We start from the raw sequence: 22,088 nt of genomic DNA on the forward strand, positions 1-22,088 counted from the left end.
TGGCCAGAACGATTATTTTAAGTTGTTATACAGTGGCATACCGGTGAATTGACTGAAAGGGAGTTATGAAATCCTCATGTTTCTAGACATTCTACATCCAAGTTGTGATGTGTAAAAATGAAGGCGTAAAACGCAACGCATATCCTTGATAATAACACTTCTTTATCGTTTCGTAATATCATAAAACAATGTTAAATAATCTCGCGCCATCATCTCAGATGCACATAGGAAAGAAGAAAGACCTTAACCGGTTAGCCATCTTGTTTATCCCCAAATATAGTTTATTGATGTTCTAAACTACATCATTATTATTCAATCAAATGAACAAGATTACACATTAAGATAACACATTGATCAATTCCCATAGTGGCTGGAGGTCACTGACATCCAACAAGGCGTTCTGGTTGCTGAAACGGAAGCTTAAATTGTCTACTACTTAGATCATGTACACAAAGCGAAATATACAAGAACACGTTATTTACAAAACCAAAATCATCTGAATGCAAAGGCAACTAAATGACATGCACACATCACTTAGCGTTTGGCAGTTTCAATAGATTGTGTCATATCTGAGTATTCAAGGGAAACTCTATATCCTCCTCAATGTCCAGCTCCTGATCTGTGTCTTCTGAAATGTCCGAATCTATTTCTCCTTGTGATAATGGCGAGGAGGAGCATTGTGACCGGCTGTGTGACTGGGCCAGCTCTGTGCGCCTCAGGTCCGGGCTCGCCCCAGATTCTGACAAGACACCATCGCACTTTCTTACTGCGCCTTCATCCTCCAGCTCCCGCTTACTACCCTGAGGATTTTCCTGGGGAAATAAAAAGATAAAGATCAATAACCTGAAAGCGTTTGCAACAGAAGTACTGCGCATTGCTTTTACGCAGATTTAAACAAAAAAGTTAAATAAACTTCCACTCTATTGACTCCTATTGTTTCCGATCCTGTCATTTGTCTCGCAAACAATACAAATGTTGAAATACGATGTTAAACCAAGGCAATTCCAATTGGCATACCTGTTTGAGTCTTCGCCACTTTGCTCTTCGATTTTGGAACCATGTTTTCACCTGAAAAACAGAGTTTCAAATTTGTCTCAAAGCAAAATCACATCCATTAAGAGACAATATTTCATCGATTTGTGTTCTAATATATTATACATTTTAAAATTAGGCTATGGGGCCTATAAATAAACAACATGGTCACTTTTGAAATACTTGAAATTGCTTGCTGACCTGTCTTTCACTCAGTTGTAACATTTTAGCCAGTCTTTTTCGTTCTGGAGGTGACAGGTACTTCTGCGTCTCAAACTTCTTCTCCAGCTCTATTGTCTGGTCGTTGGAGAAGCGCACTTGACCGCCTTTTCTCTTGTGTAAAGGGCGTTGGATAAATGGCGTCCACAAAAGTGGTTTACCTGTGAAAACACATACAATACAGAATTAACGTTGTCAAACATGAGTTCAATAAAAATGCACAGGAAATGAATGAAAAGTATAAAATATGCATTAATCAAAATTTACAGTTAGGCTACAGCGGTTTCTTCACAAGGCATCCTGCAAATAAAGATAATCTTTGAGTGTCAGTTTACTGCACACATCCTCCACTTTTAAGGAAGGCCGTGAGAGTGAGTGAGAGAGAGGGACAATGGCAAAATATCCGTCCATGTGTTTCCTGAAGTTTTATCTGATGAGAGAGGCTTTACCATTAACGCCCAATCCGTTGCACTTTACTGCAACTGTTGCATTTCGTTTCAACATCGACATTTACATCACGAATTATGTCAAACCAAAAGAGTCCTGAAATAATCAAATTAGCTGACAATGTGTAAAGACAAAACTGGCCGACGCCATTGGGTCTATGAAAATAATTGATGAAAAGTAGGCTATTGTAGGTCTATTATAGATATATTATCCTAATTAAATTGTGAAATGAAATTAATAGCCTACAAAACACGGTTAAAAATATCATAGGCCTTTTCTTTTTGATTAATGTGATTAAAAGTGCATCACAATATAATAAACCTATAGGTCATTAAACAAGCACCAGGATTGATTAAAAACAAATGCATGTTTGTGTACTGTTTAGTTTTAGTGTCCTTAAAGCTACATCCCGCACAGAGGAAGTAAACAATATCAGAAAAACGGATCCCGGCTATCAGAAGTCGAGTGTTTCCTGAATATGTCTGTATTGAGGATGTCGATAAAATAATCAGCATCGTGCACGACTCCCGAGGAAGCGCCTGCCTGAGGCGGGCAGGAAAACATTTAACAGCTTCTGAAACCAGATTTACTCCTATCGAGAGCTCAAGGTTTCCTGTATGAACGGAAAGGGTCAGGCTTGCTGAACAGAGACGGTTAACCCCAGGCCGACACTTTACTGCTGAAATAACAAGTGATTTAGGAGCATTCTTAGTCACTGCTCTGATGTTGGGAACAATGGGGTTTTCTAAAGTCAAGGCCGTTGACGTCCAAGACTGGACAATTTGTGTCATTACAATATGTCTGTCAAAAAAACTAACCATGATAAAGTGTGATAGCTAATGCATTCAAACCCTCCAAACCCAATTTACACAGGCCCGCATTAGTAAAAACAAAACAAAGAAAAACTATTGTGGAAATGTTTACGCCTACAATTATTATCGCGTTGATATCCCCCCCCCCCTCACAATATTGGGAAATTGTCAAGTTGACTGTCTTAGTGGTTTTGAGAAGCAATACAATACATTAATTTAAGTCAGATAGTTCATGATGAGGACAAAATGCGCCATGTTCAACTTACCAAGAGGATCGTGTCTTAGAAGCGCTTGAGTGTAGTCTCCCATAGAACGGTGAAATGGATAGATGGAATTGGCGAAAGCTCCCGAGGCATACGTGGCCGTCAGCGCGGCGTGGTGCGAGAGGGCTGGATGGATAGGCGTTGGTTCATAGATAGGGGTCCTGTACGGTGACACCAGACTGGTAAAGGATGAGTTCGGAGATGGGAGGGTTGGCATCGGGAACAAGGTAGAAGATGCCGGCGAACCATTCCGACCCAAGATATCTTCAATGTAGAAAGGAGTTGGGTGGACGGGCTGGATTGGAGTAGGTGCGTAAAGAGGAACGCTGACCGTAGGAGCTGGCGATGCGTGCTGGTACTGCATGGTTACAGACCTATATGTGTAATGTGCAGCTGAATTGCGCTGTGATCTACCTTACTGAAAGGTCTTAGGCTTCAGGAGAAAGTGTTGAAGGTGCGTCTCTGTCCATGGGGTGCCTAGGGTCAGTTGGCGTATCCGACAACAGTTTAGTCTGCTTCATATCGCTGCTCAGAGAGGGAGGAGATAGCAGAGTAGACAACTTCCTGCAGGTACACACACATTCTGATTGGTCCACTCTGTTTAAGAGTGTGCTTTCTAATGAGATAACGCGTTATGATGCAGGGCCCACCTTAACAATGTTTTACCCCATTGCTTCTAATATTTATGGTATAACTTGGTAAACTATTTTGACTGTAATGTTGGCTGTATTTTTGTAAACGCAAGTCTATAAAGTAGGCCTAAAAATGGTGAAGGAAAAAAGTAGGTTCATTCGATTATAACGTTGAGTCACATTATCTATCTCTTTGCTAATTGTTTTGGGACTGATGATGGCGAATACTGTGAGTAGCCTGTGTGACTTATCAGACTTTTAATGTTATCGTTGAATTAACAATAAGATAAAATAGTAGCACGTGATTAACTCAGGATTTGGATGATTGAAGTTATCCCGACATTCATATCAGTATAGGTTCATCAACTTAACAATATATCAGTTAGTGGCTTTTAGCGCACTAATTTATATGTGATTATCCCTTGGTCGTTTCCTGATTGTTGAACAGCAATTGATAAACTTCGGAAAACGTTTCAATGCAATCATCTAACCAGTAGGTTTTCTGCTCTCTCATTATCAAACGTTATTGACTTGTCTGTGCAAAATGGGAAATGCTAAGGAACTTTGAATAGCCCATATGCACTGCTGGCATATTGTTACACCTACGACTGTACAAATAAGCTATTTTAGACAATAATTCCCTTTGACGCGCGCGGGTTGACATGCGCGTCGACATAGGCCTGATAGATAAAGGCAACTTTCTAACGGTTGTAGGTAGGCCTCATTTAGATAGCGTGACCCAAGGAATAAACATTGATTCAAGAAAAGCAGAGGAAATATAACCTCACATGAAAGACAAATCAGTAAATGGCCAATATTTGGACTTTGACAATCATTGCTGTGAATTGATCCGCCTGTGACTTTCTGGCGTCGGACCCCTGTCCAACGGCTGATAAATCAGGGGAGAACGCTGGTTATCGCAGGTCTAATGCCATCGAGCGCCTAGGTGACACTGTTGGCGCCATAGTACCTCTTCGAGGGCCTATGGTCTAGTTGTTTACTTGAAATCAAAAGAAGAATCAGAAATAAGAAATTTAAAGTAGGCTATTTAGCAGATCAGTCTATGCACATTTGTTTTGTTTTTTTGTTTGTTTGATACATTATTTGAGCCGTGTTTCTCGTTAGGGCCAATTTACAATCATATGTAAATTGGTTTGCAAGATTTAATTGATATGAACTAGATTAAACTGAAAAAAAGCAACAGGTAGCTACACCTCAAATAGACTATTTTGCATAGCCACAACCTTTTATATAAAATGTAAAAAACAATGCTTGAGCGAGTTAAGATATTGTCAGTTCATTCCAATTTTTTTTAGGTAGGCCTATTTAGTCTACCTGAATCAGGTAGTCATATATCTTCCTAAAATATCAGGTACGCCTACTGTGATGAAAGCTATCAATCTATCAATTAGGATTATAAACACGGTATTATAATAGGCCTATATTCTGTATAATCAAATTATTGAAAATCAGTATATTTGAGAAAATTGGGACTAGTCAATACCAAGACTGGCCAAATCAGGATTTTGACATGTATTTTTTGTTATTTTAGGCCTCAGTCTATGACAATTATTAATCTGCTATCATAAAATACTAACTTGTTGAGGGTATTTGCCTGTACTTCACTTTTACAATGTTTCACAATCTTGCTGGCACATTTTCATCATGGCTTGGTGCACATGGAAAGGCTGAAAATTAGAGCATTTTGCTGCCATCTGCTGAAAGACTGACACTATAAAAACGAATCAACAAAAAAACATACTTTTTACTTTACAAAATAATTTGCTGAGTACATTAATGAGTTTATGGAGCAACGACAATACAATATTTGTGGAAATAAAAGCAATTCAACAACTGTTCCTGATGGGTGAATCAAATTTTAATAGACAAGACTTATTTTTGACTGAGATTCATGTACAGATATTCTGTGTCTACAGGACACATTAGTGAAGATATCAAAAAAACAAAAAATCATTGTTAACAGTGACCAAAAATAAAAATGGTGCTGCTTTCAATTATCTCCCCCGTTTGTAACAGGGAAAAGTTTCCGCCCACCGACCGAGAATTCTGGTTGGTTTATTATGGTTCCGCCCTCCACCATCGCCTGAATTGACAGCCGAGACAGCGCCATGTATCGCTCTCTGAGAAACGTCCAGCGGTTAAACTGCAACCTCCCTGCGTTGCAGAGGAACATTGCCAACAGAAAGCATAGCCCTTCATTTAGCGCAATCGTGACATCAACCAGAATGGTAAGTTATCTGCTTTATAGACAAAAAGTAATGAACTCTCCTTGTAAACTGCAGGCCCATAAATGACCTTATTAGCTAGCCAAGCTAGCTCTAACTATCTGAAATGAATGAATAGTTGGTTAGCAAGCTAGCTAACATGATTTGAAACATTTTTGTGCTTTGTGTCAGCTGTAGCAGCTATCGTCTTTTGTGTCATTTACATACATTAACAAACAAATAAATGTGGTTGGATTTTATCTAAGTATAAGCTAACTGATTAGCTTTTCAACTGTTTTAGGTTACTAGTATCACTAGCAAGGAGAGAAGGTCAAAGTCAGTAAATTGTAGCTTGCCAGCTAGTACTAGCGACATGCAGAGCCAATTCCATAGTGTCTCTGAAGAACTGGCAGTTGCATAACTCTTCAGTTAAGCCACTACGCAGTATGGGCATAGCATGCTGTTACAGTGTAAAATAATACAATAAAATATTAACAAAACAAAACAACAAAATCACTGTGTGAAATGAAGTATCTATTATGCACTAGTTCCACTTCAGATTTTGTTGTGATTCTGTCTTAAAACAATGTGATGTAACATGAACATACTTACAATGAATGTGTTTTTTTGATCAGGCCAGCTCAGAATACAGAATTGAGCGAGATACATTTGGAGAGCTCAAGGTGCCAGTGGACAAATACTATGGTGCTCAGACTGTCAGGTCCACCATGAACTTCAAGATCGGAGGACCCACAGAGAGGATGCCTGTAAGTCCTTCTTCAACATGACTTCGCTTAACAACAGATGCATACCATCGAGCACTTTTCGATATTCCTGGGTCCACATCATCACAAACATTTCTGTGACTGTACATCTACATATCTGTAAAAAATCTATTTAGTTACTGACTGCAAGCAAGGCACACAACTGTTATCTCACATACAGCCTACATTATTATTATAGCCATTGCTACTCGTCCCTAGACTTGATGTCAGGTGTCAAAATGTGCATCATGTTTGCTTTGCTATTGTTTTGTGGAAGGTTCCGTTGCGTAGTATATGAAATATTCCAGTTTGGTGCTGAATCGAGCGAGTGGCATGTTGCGAGCTAGCTGTGTGAGCTAGCTGTGCGAGCTAGCTGTGCGAGCTAGCTGTGCGAGCTAGCTGTGTGTGTTCCGGCTGTAGAAGTTAGCTGCAGGAGCATCAGCAGTGTTGGCCTCAGTTTGGCGGAGGATATCAGTATGCAGCTGCAGACTTGTATGGACAGATGGGGCGGCCGCAAGAACACTTCACAATCTTTCCCAGAAGTCTGCTTGCGGCCGCCCCTCTCTAGTTCATACATGTTATTTCTAAAGATGGAGATATCATCCTCAGCCCTGTTGTTCGTTGGTCCAGATCCAGGTGATCAAAGCTTTCGGGATCCTGAAGAGGGCAGCAGCAGAGGTGAACAAGGACTATGGACTGGACCCAAAAATTGCTGACGCTATCGTCAAGGCTGCAGATGAGGTACGGCCCAGCTGTTAGATCAAACAAGCTGATATTCTGAGAAAAAAAAAGAAAAAACAACTAACAAAGACAAACTCTATACTGAGGCTGGCAGGATATAATCTCTTGGACTTTTGAGTCACTCTCTGGGACCTGGCCTCATCCATGGGGTCTATTCCCTGCAGGTGACAGCTGGTAAACTGGATGACCACTTCCCCCTGGTGGTGTGGCAGACTGGGTCTGGAACCCAGACCAACATGAATGTAAACGAAGTAATCAGCAACAGAGCCATCGAGATGATGGGGGGCAAGCTGGGCAGCAAGGACCCGGTCCACCCCAACGACCACGTCAACAAGAGCCAGGTGAACAAGACAGATCATCATTCATATATTTGTTCAGCGACATGGCACTGCAGTGGTAATCAGTGGTAATCCTAGCCTGTTGTATGGTGGTGCTGTATGTCTGCAGAGCTCCAATGACACGTTCCCCACAGCCATGCACATCGCTGCAGCCAAGGAGGTCCACGAGGGGCTGATCCCAGGCCTGCAGATGCTGCACGACGCCCTGGCCGCCAAGGCCGAGGAGTTCAAAGACATCATCAAGATCGGACGCACACACACGCAGGACGCCGTTCCCCTCTCTCTTGGACAGGTACTGTACTTTTAGACTGTTTCATCTCAGTCTCAGCTTTTATTTGACGATGGCTGTGATGGAGGAGGTTGAAGCAACTAGGGAAGTTTAACTTGTTAACTGAAAACCATGTGTCTCTTATTATGGAGTCCATAATGATCTCAGGAGCTCTCCCATTGATTCATTGGTCTTGGGAACTGGCATGTGAATGTCATGTGACGGATGCTCCGCTGGTTCTATGGAAGGATTGAATTTTAGCTTTTTACTTTTTAGCTTGAAGGAATATGACGGTATTAGTAGTAAATTGACATACTATTAACACGTCTTGGGCTATTCTAGAACGTAGTATGTCAAAAATCCAAAACAATTTATTTGGTCATAAACCTTTTGAAGATACGTATATTTACTAACTCGTTACTAACATTGTGTGTGTGCATCATGCAGGAGTTTGGAGGGTACGTCCAGCAGGTGAAGTACAGCATTGAACGGGTGAAAGCTGCCATGCCCAGGGTGTATGAGCTGGCTGCAGGTGGCACTGCAGTGGGCACTGGCCTCAACACGCGTATCGGCTTTGCTGAGAAGGTGGCAGCTACAGTCGCCTCTCTCACAGGTAGGGCTACGCCCACTGTTTAACCCTCCACCAATGAGACACCTCTCCTGGCTCCTCCAGTTCTCCTACTGTGAACGTCAGATACGGATGAGATGGATTTGTTTGTTCTGTTTGGAGTCTTGGTATCAGGGAGGTGACATCATCGGAACAGTTATTTCTCCTTGTAAGACGTGTCTAAAAGAACACATCCACACAGACAGGCATGCACACAGAGCAATATATGTTCTCCATGTCATCTTCAGGCTTGCCCTTTGTGACCGCCCCCAACAAGTTTGAGGCACTAGCGGCCCATGATGCCTTGGTGGAGCTGAGTGGGGCTCTGAACACCGTGGCGTGCAGCATGATGAAGATTGCCAACGACATCCGTTTCCTCGGGTCCGGCCCCCGATCGGGCCTGGGGGAGCTCATCCTGCCTGAGAATGAACCAGGCAGCAGCATCATGCCGGGTGAGTCCTGCTCAACCCTGGAGTTTGCTTTCGACGATTCGACGTGTAATATTGTTAGATAAGCAGTAGCCAGCTCACAAGCTTTTCTAACGTTAGTAGGAGCAACAGTGAATATGTTTGCCCTCTTTGTCTTGAGGGCAGTAAGTCAGCTGGGATGTGAAGCCCCAGCTGCTGGTGCTCATCCCTGCCAGCTGGCTCTCAGGTTACGGCTCTTATTTTAGGACGAGCGCTTTCTCGCCACTCCCTGACCTTTGAGCCCTCCAGACCCAGAGAGACTGTTGATATTAGTTTAGCTACAGAGAGCTGGCCAGTAACATGCGGTAGCGTTATCCAAATTAGTTGGTCGTAGTACAGGGGTCTCCAACCTTGTTCCTGTAGTGCAGGGGTAGGCAACCCTGGTCCTCAGGTGCCACTGTCCTGAATGTTTTAGATGTTTCGCTCTGTGGAAGCCGGGTAATGACCATTCATTTGAATCAGGTGTGCTGGAGCAGGGAAACATCTAAAACATGCAGGACAGTGGCATCTGAGGACCAGGGTTGCCTACCCCTACTGTAGAGCTACCTGTCTGTAGGTGTGTGCTCCAACCACCGGTTCAGCTAGCCTGATTCACCACATCAACCAGCTAAGTATTAGAATCAGGTGTGGTAGATTGGTGTTGGGGCAAAACCCTACAGGAAGGTAGCTTTCCAGGAACAGGATTGGAGACCCTTAACATAGTAAATGTGAATGAGGCCCAAACTGAAGTTGTTGTTAAAAACAAAAGAAAAAAGAAAAAAACTCTGAGACTGAGTCTCTAGAGCTGTTACTCCTGTGGTGATCATGGGAGACCGGGGGGGTTGACTGCTGTGTGTTTCATGCTGTGTGTGTGTGTGTGTTCCAGGCAAGGTGAACCCCACCCAGTGTGAGGCCATGACCATGGTAGCAGCCCAGGTGATGGGCAACAATGTTGCCGTGACTGTCGGAGGCAGCAACGGACACTTCGAGCTCAACGTTTTCAAACCCATGATGGTAAGATCTCTCTCTCACACCATATTTTTTTAAACATAAACTATTAATTGCTTATACAAGATGGAAGCAAACATTGAGTAAGGAATGCCTTGTTATTTTCAAGGACATTTCCAGATCCCAGTAGAACATCATGTTGAATACTTCAGCTTATTGTTTGGTTTGCTGTCTTTGTTGTGTGAATTATTAAATGGGGTTGTTGCCATTGTTGTCTACTAAAATATTTACAGCAAGCTTCATTATTCATCCCAGTAACTGATTGTCCTCAAGAGGTCCTCCCAGCTCCTACCATTGTTTCATCAAAAAGCCTTCTAACAACACCTTCAAATCAGGATATAAATTATTAAACAATTCTGCATAATGATAGTTGGTAGTCCTGGTAATCATTGAAGGACTGTGATTGTTAGTTATATGTATCCTAAACTAAAATAATTGGCCCTATTTTGAGTGGAATGGTTTGCTTTCTTTGTTCATTGCAGTCCTGTTCAATCTCTGCTCTCTCTGTACCTCCTCCCCCAGATTAAGAATGTGCTAAACTCTGCCAAGCTGCTGGGCGATGCCTCTGTCTCCTTCACTACTAACTGTGTGGTGGGCATCGAGGCCAACACAGAAAGGATCAACAAGCTGATGAACGAGTCCCTGATGCTGGTGACAGCCCTCAACCCCCACATTGGTAAAATGCTTTATACTCTGCTCTCCACTAGATGGCAGACACACACAGTCGCAGCAATGCCCAGATGAATTCACTGTGAATGACATTCAGGTGCTGGTTGATTTTCTCAGATGTAGCCTTTCTTCCTTGCCTCCTTGAAATAATCTTTGATACGAATCGATTGGATAATCCTGTTATTTCTCATTGGCCTTTCCAAGAAATTAACCTGTTACCTGACGATTTCACGGTGCTCTATAAGCCATCACAGATATATGCCTTTCGATTTTTCTGTATGCACTGCCTTCCCTTTATCACAGGCACACACACAAACACACACAAAAACACACACAATCTGTGCCAGGGCTGAAGGAGCAGGTCTGAGCGGGGCCCAGGTGCTCCTCCTCAGGGGAGCATGGGCAGCTAGCAGGCTGCTTATCGATGATCCTCATCAGACTTGCAGATGCACACAAGGCCCCAGTTGGAATACTCTGGCTGTGTCTCATTCCTTCCTGCCTTCCTTTGAGGAATCCCTGGGCTGATAATAGACCGGTTAAAGGTGTACGGAAGGGTTGCTCTTCAGTCAAGTTAAAGCAGACAGTATGTATGGAAGGAAGGATGTGACAGAGGCAGAGGAGTGATTCCAGAATATTCAGTGGGGAAGGGCTGTCGCTCTGTTTGTTTTAAATTGAATCCCACTGCGTTTCTGTGTTCCAGGTTATGACAAAGCTGCCACCATCGCCAAGACTGCCCACAAGGAGGGCTCTACACTAAAAGCTATGGCTGTCAAGCTGGGCTACCTTACAGATGAGGAGTTTGATCAGTGGGTGAAGCCTCACGAGATGCTGGGCCCCAAATAGACACTCACACAGCATCACAATGGTTAAATGTCTTATGTCTTTGTACAAATAAATTTTTTTTTTTTGTTGAAACAGTACAGTTGACTTTGATGATGTTTCTCATCCGATTCAGACTGTGTTTGGTTTCTCAATGCAAATCTAACGGAGCATTTGGAAATGTTTGCCTCATGAAAGGTCAAGATGTAGTTTTCGCTCCTTCTCTATTTCTCTCACATGCACTCTCTTGGACACATGCACTTTTCTCCTTCTCCCTTTGTTTTGGCCAAAACGTAAACCATATCCACACATAACTTCTGTTCTGGACTTCCCCTCTGTGTGCATGTGTGGCCATGGTGTTGCAAAATAATGAAACAAAAATAGATAAGTATTGAACTGTTATTTCTATTAATCATAGCCACGGTGGAGGACATTATGATGTTTCCCATATCCCTTCATTCATTGTCCATACTCACACTTGAGATTGGATACATGGTGTGCCTCTGAATGAAGTTGTTGAGTCATTTATTCTGCTGTTCAATGTTGAATACCTGGTGTCCACTCTGGCTGATGCATTTTTCAAAGGATACAGCACAAGGAAAATGATGTCATACTTGCCATTGGTCTGAACAATGGGACTATACCTTCCACAGTCCTCTATGGCTTTCATGCTCCCAGCCTCCAATACTACAAATAGCTTCTGTCCTTCTAGTATCCCTGAAGGAACATGATTAGATAGGTTAAAACTGACAGCTGATTCCAATCCTTGAGTTATCAGAACAAAAATACTTTTTGAAAGGAAAATGAAGAGGCAAAGAGAATGAACCTGGAGTGAGGAGAAACATGCAGGGGGACTGGCAAGCAGGGGGTGGAGAAGGAGCACGAGGAGGGAGTGATGATAAAGAGGCTGTGGATGAGGAGAGCAATGCCGGGTGACAAGTGATGGCCCTCTGGGTAGCTCCCTCAGAACAAACACTTAGCCCTGGGGACTGGGAGGTGAGATGGGCCTCGATCCAGGCTGCGATGGCATCGATTAACCAAGGTATTTGCAACACATTGCATTCCTAGCAGATGCTGGATCATTGGTAACGATAAACAACCACGCCATAGCAGCTGTCGCCGAACTAACGCAGTCCAACTAGTCCAACATCAAGGATCAGGTATGTATTGCTATCATTCTGCCAAGGCATGGAGAAATGCATCAGACATGTGGTTGATATATGTGGGGAGGGATTAGGATGATTCTAAGGGTCCTGGTCAGACAGGGGCCTAGCGGAACCCCATGCTTTCCTGTATGATTTGGATTTTGTGGCCCGGAGTACAAATTAGCCAGGGGGCCCTGACATGGCCCGGACAAAGATACAATAAATACATTTAAGGCAGCGGTTTTCAACCCTGGTCCTCAGGGACCCCCTGTTCTGCATGTTTTAGATGTTTCCCTGTTTCAAAACACCTGATTCAAATGAATGGTTGATACGACCTTAAACCATTGATTTAAGATGTATTGAATGAATTCCACAAATTAGATTTCCAAGTAGCCTTGGGACTTTGGATTATGAATGCTCCGCAAGAGAGGTATTCTCAGAGGATAATAGAGTGTCTCACATTAGTAGTACCCAGTATGAATAAGCTTCTTGTGACAAGTTGCAGACGTTCAATGATGTGAGCAAAATACTGAACATTTATCAGAGTCTGAGATTATTTGAACATGAATCATCAACAGCACAATGACAGGAATCTGTAGGTACTGAGTGTAGTTTTTCTTTACATCCATTACCTTGTGTGAGAGTACATATTCTAAGGTAGGCCCTATAGCCTACAGGACCAATAAAACAATATTATAAGTTTTTGTTATAGCCCCCCCCCCAAAAAAAAAAAAAAAAACTAACAAACAAATTGAACTTCTATAAACTGCTGTTTGAGGATCGATAAGCATATTTGTGCCATTGTCACGATGTGTGAAATTTGTTCCCCATGAAGTAAAGAAATGCTCTGTTTAAAATCGATTCTTTCAAACCGTGTTTACCATTGAGGCAGTTACCAAGGAGCTCAAGCTGATGTGGATTCCTAGCACGCGATTGGCCCCCAGGTCGGGGCGCGTTCACGGAGTTCTAAGAGTGCTTGCGCGCTCCTCCTTCTTGGCTTCGAAAGGAGAGGAGAGGACGGCAGCAGTGGCGGGTTCACATCGAGTGCCAGATTTCTAAATTTTCCGATGAATAATCACAGAATAATTATTTCAACTGGAAGCTGACAACCTGCGCTGAACATCCTTCTAAAGAAAACTGGGATTTGTCCGCGAGTTGTGGTTGGGGAGAAAGGTAAATATACGAATATGGTATTAAACTAATGTCTCGAGATTGAGGGATAGAGTGTCGCCTATGGCTGCATAGCTTTGGTGGAACTGTCCCAGGTGCTGAAAACAGAAACAGGTTCAGCCTTTCAGATCGGCTACTGTGGGCTACAGCAGATCGCACCTACTGCCCTTTGGTGTGTTTCATGGAAGAGTTGGGCAACCTCCTTAATTAATGAATGTGGGAGGTCCGCTTTTCTTACCACACTGTTGCTAGAATACAGTGTGATATGCGTGTACGTGTGTGTGTTTATGCATAAATCGCTCTGGACACGGCCATAGCATCTTGTTTTGAAAATAATGTGCTGACCTACCTTATAATACCTTGAATCGAAATGACAGCAATGATTGCTGCTCATTTTGAGAACATAAAATATTATTTGAGTTGTCACCTGAATACATATATGTGTGTCATGTTTTACAAGTAGTCTGGCCAAAACTATAATGATTTTTGCCCAATTCTAAACTGAGACTATAACCGCTTTTCTTGTCGTCGTCATAGCATAAATGATAATTTAATGTGGAAAAGTCTGATTTGTCCACAGGGGTTACACTATGCCCGCTCAGCATCCTCATTCTGTGTAGCCTTCACACCAAGGTAACATTGTTGAAACCGCGTCTAGTAGCCTATTTTTGTTTTCTCTTTCAGGAGTAGGCTAAACGTACCGTTGACGGTTGATCACACGAAGCATGGCGCAGACAAACAACTACGGGCAAAGCAGCAACGGGGTGGCGGACGAGTCTCCCAACATGCTGGTTTACAGAAAGGTAAGACATACTGCTTCTGGAGCCAGAATGTCTCTGTATGTTGAGTTTATCTCACCAGGATTACTGGGTTCTAGAATTTCCCAATATCTAACTGGACAATTTGTAGGTTTGCCTAGGTTTTGAAATGAACTGGATATGTGTATGAGCTGCACCTTTTGGTTTAGGTGTCAGTGATATGCAAATGACCAGGATGTGACCCCAAAACTGGTTTGTTTAAATGCCCAATCAATGCCCCCCTACTGTGTTAGTTCCTGTTGGATGTTTGATTATGTTATGCCATGTGACATGGTGCTCAATTCCTGGGCTATGGTGAAGGTAGAACAATATTGACAAAGGCATGCATGGAGTAGATTTGTTTTCTCTCTCTCTCTCTCTCTCTCTCTCTCTCTCTCTCTCTCTCTCTCTCTCTCTCTCTCTCTCTCTCTCTCTCTCTCTCTCTCTTTCTTTGTCTCTCTCAGTACATTTCATGTGTTAAGCAGGAGAACTCTTATCTGTCCAGGAATCCAGTCATACATCTCGCTGTAAACAGAAAAAATATGGTTTTGAGCTTATAGTAACAAGGCTGTAGTTTGTAGCCGTTGATCCATCTGTGGCAGTGAAACTCAGCATGCCTTTTGTATTCTTCTTAAAAGTAATAGACAATATTGTAACAAACTATTTTGTAATTGAATGCAGTGTATATATAAGGTGATATTATGTTTAACCAGGACTTTATAATGTGGTGTATGGAACAGTAAACAGACTCCCACAGTTAATGTCAGTCTGAGGATGTTGTAAATAGTCGGTTTGTGTTTCCCCTTAGTTTCAATAGGTGCTTTCTCAAGAACAATTATTCTATACTTTCAATGGACATTTTGCAGAAACTTGTGTTCACTGTGTCACCAACAGAGGGGAGGCATGCTGCCAGTAGCAGTGGCAGCCATGTGTTAGCTAGGATGCTAGCAGACTTGCTCTGGTACGCTCTGTGGAAACCCAGCCTGCTCTTGTCCCCGTCAGAACCGTGGGGTGAATCATGCTCCTCCCTCAGTTTGCCAGATGATGCATTTTTCATGCGGACCAACATCTGTGAACGTCTGACACATATGGAGGAAGCGGCCGGCGCTCTGATTGGTTCAGCCAGTGTTCTAGGCAGCAATGAGGTGTTAGATACAGTACTCCACCAATCAGGTGTGGCGATGATGATGCCCCTGACCTACGCTGGAAAGATCTGTGGCAGGCGGCAACATAACAATGTACAATGATGATCATCACTGTGTGACAGTGATTCACACCCCCCACCGTCTTTTGCCTTAGAGGATGATTGGCCTTAGTTTGCGTTAATTATTTTAGATGTATGACAAAGAAACAGCTTAAAATAGCTTTTATGTTCTGTAAAATATTTACCCTGTGAGCCCTTGCTACAGTATGCCCTTGTGTGAGCCCTTGCTACAGTATGTGGAGATACATCACATAGATCATTCTCCAGTGTGTCCTCGAACATTGAAAATGGTTTGCATATTGATGTAATTCAAAGGGAGATGGAGTCAGACTGTGTTTAGCATGGGGCTGACAAAAGAACCCCACCGTCCTGGAAGCATTGGGCGATGAGAATATGTATCAGGTTAATAAGTCCCAGAGGAGTCTTTTCCAGCCAGGCGAAAGGCGAGCTGTCCTCGACTGCCGACGTCAGACTAATTAAAAGCCTCAAACTGTGGCTTCTGTGCTTCCTGAGCTGTTGCCGGGATTGCAAAAGCACATGTGTATGTACATGCTGGCACACTACCACACACATGCGCATGCATGCATGCACAGAAACACAGCCAGCTTGTATCTGTGCATTTAACTCTGTTCATTACTTGTATCCATTTTTGGCTGATTGTTTGTTTGTGCCTGTTTGTGTATATGTCTCTCAGTCTGTGTCTGTGTAGAGATGGGTAACATTGCAGAACACTCTCATCTAAATACAAGCCAGGACTGCAGCTAAAGCTCCTCTGTGCATGGAGCTAAGTGGACGATGGCAGCCATTTCCAGCAGGGGGAAAAAAATGAACAAAAGTAAAATAACATGGCTTCCATCCAAGCAATTTGGTTGTGACGTCAACACAGGGACCATGGTAGCTCCATTCCTTCTCCCGGGGAAATGTGTTGTGTTTTCTGTTGCCTGAGTGAGGCCCTGAGTGAAATAGAGGAGGGTTGAGGGGTACTTAAGTAGAAACTAGAGGAGCTCTCAGAACATTTTCTTCTGTGCTGTCAGAGGAGTAATATAGTTGTTAGTTTACTGCTGGATGTTCTAATGAGTTCTTAACCCATGTCCGGTTTGAAGGAAGGACATGATTTTAAAGGTGAGGTGTGGTGGGAAGGAACACCGTTTTAGAAGGGAAGTGTTATGGTAAGGAGTGCAGTATTTAAAGGGGAAGTGTGGTGGGAAGGAGCACTGTATTAAACGGGAGGTATCATGGGAAGGAAGACAGTTTGAAAGGGGAAGTATGTCGGGAAGGAACACTGTATTAAAGGGGGAGGTATGGTGGTGGGGAATGCATTTTTAAAGGGGAAGTGTGATGGGAGAGAATGCTGTCTTCTCTATAAGCATGCTTCGCCTGTCCTGTTTATCCATCCTTTCCCTCCAGAGTGACTTTCTCTTCATCTGGGTCCAAGCCAGCCACGCAGCTCCCATAATCTGCTCTTTGAAGTTTCTTCACTGCCACAATGCTGACTCCAGTCAGGCCTTTGTCAGCCTAACAGAATTAAATATCTTCTGGTGGAAAGTAGGCCTCTATAGTAAAGGCTTTATGTAAACCATTTCCCTCTCTGTAGGAAAGTGTTTGCCTGTAAATGAATGAACAAACACCATTTAGGTATAAATAGAAAATATGCACACAAAAGAACCCGTCCCAAATTCTCCCTGTTGTCCCACATACATGCCCTAATCTTCTAAGTGTGTCTGTTGGGTTGGGGCTGTGTTTTCCTCTAATGCCTGGAAGGGTTCCCATGCTTTTATCAGCTGCCACAAAAGACTGGATCATACTTTCTTTTCTGGAGTGTGTTTGGATTTGTGTAGATCTTAGAGGGGGAGGCAGATGTTTCTGTAGAGCTCCAGCTAGCTCTTCCACACATCATGATATGTCGAGGTCGTATGCGTCAGATGGCTGAGCGGTTAGGGAATCGGGCTATTAATCAGAAGGTTGCCGGTTTGATTCCCGGATGTGCAAAATGACGTTGTGTCCTTGGGCAACGCACTTCACCCTACTTGCTTCGGAGGGAATGTCCTTGTACTGGCTCTGGATAAGAGCGTCTGCTAAATGACTAAATGTAAGAAAAATGGTTCTAAGTCCATCCCTGAGCTGATCCAGCAGTAGGCTACCTCATCCCAGTTTATTTTTGCAGAGAGTAATCAATAGTATTTGAAATGTGTCCGTTAGTTTGGGCTGGTCAGGCCTGGGTGGATGATGGTGTGGGAGTGGACTTCCAGAGCCCAGCGTTACTCATGGCTCAGTGGTTCATCCTCTCAGGGATCCCAGACTTCAGTCACCTGCTGCTCTGCTCACAGCAGCACCACACCCAGCCATTAGTGCAGCACCAAAGGCACAGCTCTTCCCTGTGGCACACACACACACACACACACACACACACACACACACACACACACACACTCACCCACTCACCCACTCACCCACTCACTCACTCACTCACTCACTCACAGACATTAATTCACAAATCCCATTCATAGCGGTTTAGCACACAGATCCGGGTGTGGGTAGAGGCTAGAGTCCAGAGTCTAGATCTCACGGTACAGTGCATTACTTGAATGTTGTTGAATTATTAGTAAATAAAAAATGCCTATTGATCTGTTGTGCTGTGTTGTTGTTGCTTTGAAAATGTCTAGCCGAAAGGTATGTTTTGTCTAGAACTGTGTTATTCACCACATGATCTTAGAGGTACAGAGAGATTGTGGTTAGGTCCTCCCATTATCAATGTACCCACAAGGCCCCAGTGTAGACCTCTGGACTACTTCAACTCTGTCAATATCTCTCCAAAGGTAGAACAGAGAGAAAGAGCAACCACTTTAGTTGAAGTGCAGGCTTCTGGCTCAGTCGGTATGGCAGTGAAGCAGGCCAGGGAGCGTACAAGGTGAACACATGCACACACACACACACACGCACACACATACACACACACATGCACACACACACACCCACACACATGAACACACCCACACACATGGACCCAAACAGTAGGAGATTCCGTTTTGAGTTTCATCTGAACTAGGTGCGTCAGAGACCAGCAGTAGCAGTAGGGGCAAATGATAAAATTTCTCCCTGATCTCTTTGAAAGCCACATCATCACTAAACTGCCTACCACGAATAATGCATCAAAGATGAATAAATTGCTGATGAATAACTGCCCCTCTTTTCCCTTTAATGCCTGAAGGGAAAACAGGTTATTTCGGCGAGGGAGCCTAGGCACATGAGTCACTTGGAAGGTTTCATCAGGTCTGACAGCTCTCTGCCGACCTGGCTTCAGGAAGGGGGGGGGAGATAGTCTGTGAACCTATCCCACTACCGCTCTTTTGGAATTGTAAATATCATGTATATAAATTATCAACAATATATCTCTCTCTATATATAGACATTGTATAATGTATGTGATTGAACTACCTTAATGAATTTACAAATGTATTTCTGAATGAAAAATCTAACAAAGAAATGAACAGACAATTGCACTTCAAGGATATGTGTCAGAATGCATGGTCATGTTCATGGTCTCTCTGTCTAGACAAGGATAAATGGAGCACTTCCTCTAAAGTTATGTCAACATCACTGCTGTGTAGTTAAATGTCTCTGCTACACCTGATCTTTCGTTATGGGTTGGCTGTTGACTGAACAAACAGATTCAGCATACTGCCAACATGCAGTTCCTCAGCAGCATGCAGTTTGGGAAATTAATATTTCAGACGGACAGTGACCTTGTAAATGTTGTCCCCTACAGATTGATATGCACACACACGTGCACACACACACACACACACACACACACACACACACACACACACACACACACACACACACACACCTTTCTCTCTCTGTGTTCCTCTCATTTTCAGTCCCTGTATCCCCTCCCCCCTCCCCCTCCCCCTCCCCCACACACACAGAAGAGTAGGTCTTCCTGAAGTTGAGCATTCATTCTGTGATCAGTCTATAGTTAGTCTAAGTCGGCCATCTGGGGCAGCTGTCTGCTTCAGACATTAACCATGTCAATATTATCTGGCATCTCTGCCTTGGGCTCTGTGCCAACCCCCGGGAGGATTTCACAGACTAAGTAGAGCACAGAAAAGAGCAAGATTCCTGGAGAGAAGCAGACTGCTGAGTCACACTGAGCAGGAAAGGCCAGTGCACCAGTACTGGACTAATCCAGACAGGGAGATCGTTACATCAGCATTACTGGTAATGCTGTCACATCGACAGCTTAAATGTGGTATTGGTGATGAGGCAGATTGTTTGTTGAATTAAAACTAATGACATTAGAAATATATGCTAGGCCGTTGATAAGTCGTTGATAGTTAGTGAACAGCTACAGCCCTCCTCTTTGTTCCGGCATTGTTCTAGTGCTGCAGTGGACCATCCCCAGTTATGGCACACATTTCTTCCCCAGGGGTGTACCTGGGCAGGAGTATGGGTGAGCTAAAGCCTGTCTTTCAGGAGGAGCATATGACCCACTGCCACATTGCTATTCGAACTGGGCTTGTGGCTCACAAGGCCTTCATGTCTTTTAGCTCTCTGCAAAAACACAAACACACACATAAACACACACATATTCACACACTGAGCTAAAGGGAGCATTCAACATTCCCTTTATCTAAAATTAGAACCCCTCACCATTTTAGCCATGTGAGTACACACCACCTTGCTGTTCAAAAACACACGCACGCACACACACACACTTTCTGCCTCACAAAACATCAGTTTATTTGAATAAGAGGAATGAAGCCTTTTTCATTATAATTACTCTACCTACCTACCCTACCCTATTTGCGTCATAACACAGTATCCCAATGAGAATTCAATCCTGTTATTATGGGCTTGAACTCAGGACGCACACAGGCGGCAAATGAGGATTCTACTTCCGATGGTTAAACATACACAAACACATTCTCTGATTACATGCTACACCCTGAAAGACAGCGCTGACTCCAGCTGTTGATGATGAACAGAGTCTCTGAGTAGTCTCTGTCTTCCAGCTCTAAAAGCACAGCTAGTGGCATGATGGAAAGATGAGTGTGTGGGGAGTGGGCGTTCATTAAGATTCAGTGCAATTTTCTCATGCCAGGAAGGGTATTGGTGTGTCCGGGGCTAGGCAGATAAATGATGCAAGATTTCTGAAAACACAGGGCTGGACAAGCAGTCATTACCTTTCTGTGAGGCCTAAAATGTGCCTGTTCAATGTTCCGTTACAGTAATACTCAAAGCTGTGATCTTCTTAACAAAATAAAACAACCTGTGGAACTTGACATTTGGTTCGCCCCATTTGTGTCCCATTTTGACCAAACCTGCATGATGCCAGGTAGGCAGCAGCACCTGGGTTGCAGCGTCCTATTGGCCGAGATGTGTGAGGTCACATAGCTTGCAGCGGGCATGCTGTGCACCGATCTGCCAAGCTGGCTAACATTTACAAAGTCAGGAGAGGATAAAACGCTTTTACTGCGCCTCCAAAGGTTGGCCAAACCTCAGGTGTGCTGCATGCACAGATCCAGCCCTGTGACTGGGGAAGAGACACATGGGAGGATAGAGAGATGGATAGAGTAGAAGAAAGGATGGGTGGGTAGAACTGAGGGACAGGGGGAGGAAGGCACTGTTTGGTTCACTTTCAAAGCGAGTCTCACCCTAGTCTTGTCAGCTGACGGTTTAGTGGCTCAGACAGTGTGTGTTTGTGTGTGTACGTGTGTGTGTGGTTATGTCAGTGCTGCGGGGGATGTACGACTGTTTTAAATGGGGTCTCCTGGGCAAACTCAACTGGACATCAATTGTGGGTTTTCATCAGCTCTTGTTAAACACTCTTCTTCTTCAGCACACCCCACCCCACACTGACGAGACGGGGAGCTTCTCATCTGCGCTCCTCAGGTTGTCATCTCTGAGTAAACTCACCTCAGCATGTGGGATCTACTAATGATAAGAGCTGTAAACTAATTTCCTGCTTCACTGGTTGTGGGGGAGGGGCCAAGCCTGTATTGTCATGCTGGGTGGAGAATGGACGAGTGCTGCTATGATGTGGCTACATGTTGTTAAAGAAGGGTAGCTGAAACTAGAAAAGTCAGTTTTAAATGTATATATCTGCCCCATGGGAGATAGGGGCAGATATGTGATATGTGTGAGGCAAAGTTTTCCGCGGGAGATGACTATCTTGAGGAGGTACATGGAGCTAGACACTGTGAGATGAATCGATAGCTCAGTGTTAATGTTGGAGGGAATACTTGATTTGAATCCATTGAGACAGTTGGGTTGCTAGCTTCAGACAGTCAGATTAAGGCTTCTCTGGGCGGTGAAGCGGCCCTAACGTGTCCCTGTCAATCTGCTACAGTCATATGTTAGCCATAAGCCCCTGAGCAGGTGGGGGTGTACTGTGTGTGTGTGTGGGCTGGGTGGGGGTGGTGTGTGGGGGTGGAGTTGGGAGGGTCAGAGTGGCGGTGATGTACAAGTACTGATGAGGT

General features: G+C 43.7%; 2 protein-coding genes and 1 long non-coding RNA gene across 3 annotated transcripts; 2 read left to right on the forward strand and 1 right to left on the reverse strand.

Moving 5' to 3' along the window:
- Positions 1 to 234: 234 nt before the first annotated feature.
- Positions 235 to 3,287, reverse strand: hhex (hematopoietically expressed homeobox). The gene is made up of 4 exons (XM_062474507.1): positions 2,777 to 3,287; positions 1,234 to 1,412; positions 1,018 to 1,068; positions 235 to 812 (listed from the first exon to the last, which is right to left on the reverse strand). Exons 1-4 carry the CDS (start codon positions 3,135 to 3,137, stop codon positions 564 to 566), a joined length of 840 nt encoding a protein of 279 aa, XP_062330491.1. The 5' UTR covers positions 3,138 to 3,287; the 3' UTR covers positions 235 to 563.
- A 2,200-nt stretch (positions 3,288 to 5,487) lies between these two features.
- Positions 5,488 to 11,391, forward strand: fh (fumarate hydratase). Its single transcript, XM_062474506.1, has 10 exons — positions 5,488 to 5,654; positions 6,266 to 6,397; positions 7,025 to 7,135; positions 7,300 to 7,476; positions 7,583 to 7,765; positions 8,189 to 8,354; positions 8,597 to 8,800; positions 9,681 to 9,808; positions 10,325 to 10,478; positions 11,172 to 11,391. Exons 1-10 carry the CDS (start codon positions 5,535 to 5,537, stop codon positions 11,312 to 11,314), a joined length of 1,518 nt encoding a protein of 505 aa, XP_062330490.1. The 5' UTR covers positions 5,488 to 5,534; the 3' UTR covers positions 11,315 to 11,391.
- On the forward strand, positions 8,813 to 9,549 carry LOC134031037 (uncharacterized). The gene is made up of 2 exons (XR_009931813.1): positions 8,813 to 9,439; positions 9,491 to 9,549. It is a non-coding gene; the product is annotated as an uncharacterized LOC134031037 (long non-coding RNA).
- Positions 11,392 to 22,088: the final 10,697 nt, after the last annotated feature.

This window comes from Osmerus eperlanus, chromosome 12, assembly GCF_963692335.1.
Source record: "Osmerus eperlanus chromosome 12, fOsmEpe2.1, whole genome shotgun sequence".
Classification (NCBI taxonomy): Eukaryota; Metazoa; Chordata; class Actinopteri; order Osmeriformes; family Osmeridae; genus Osmerus; species Osmerus eperlanus.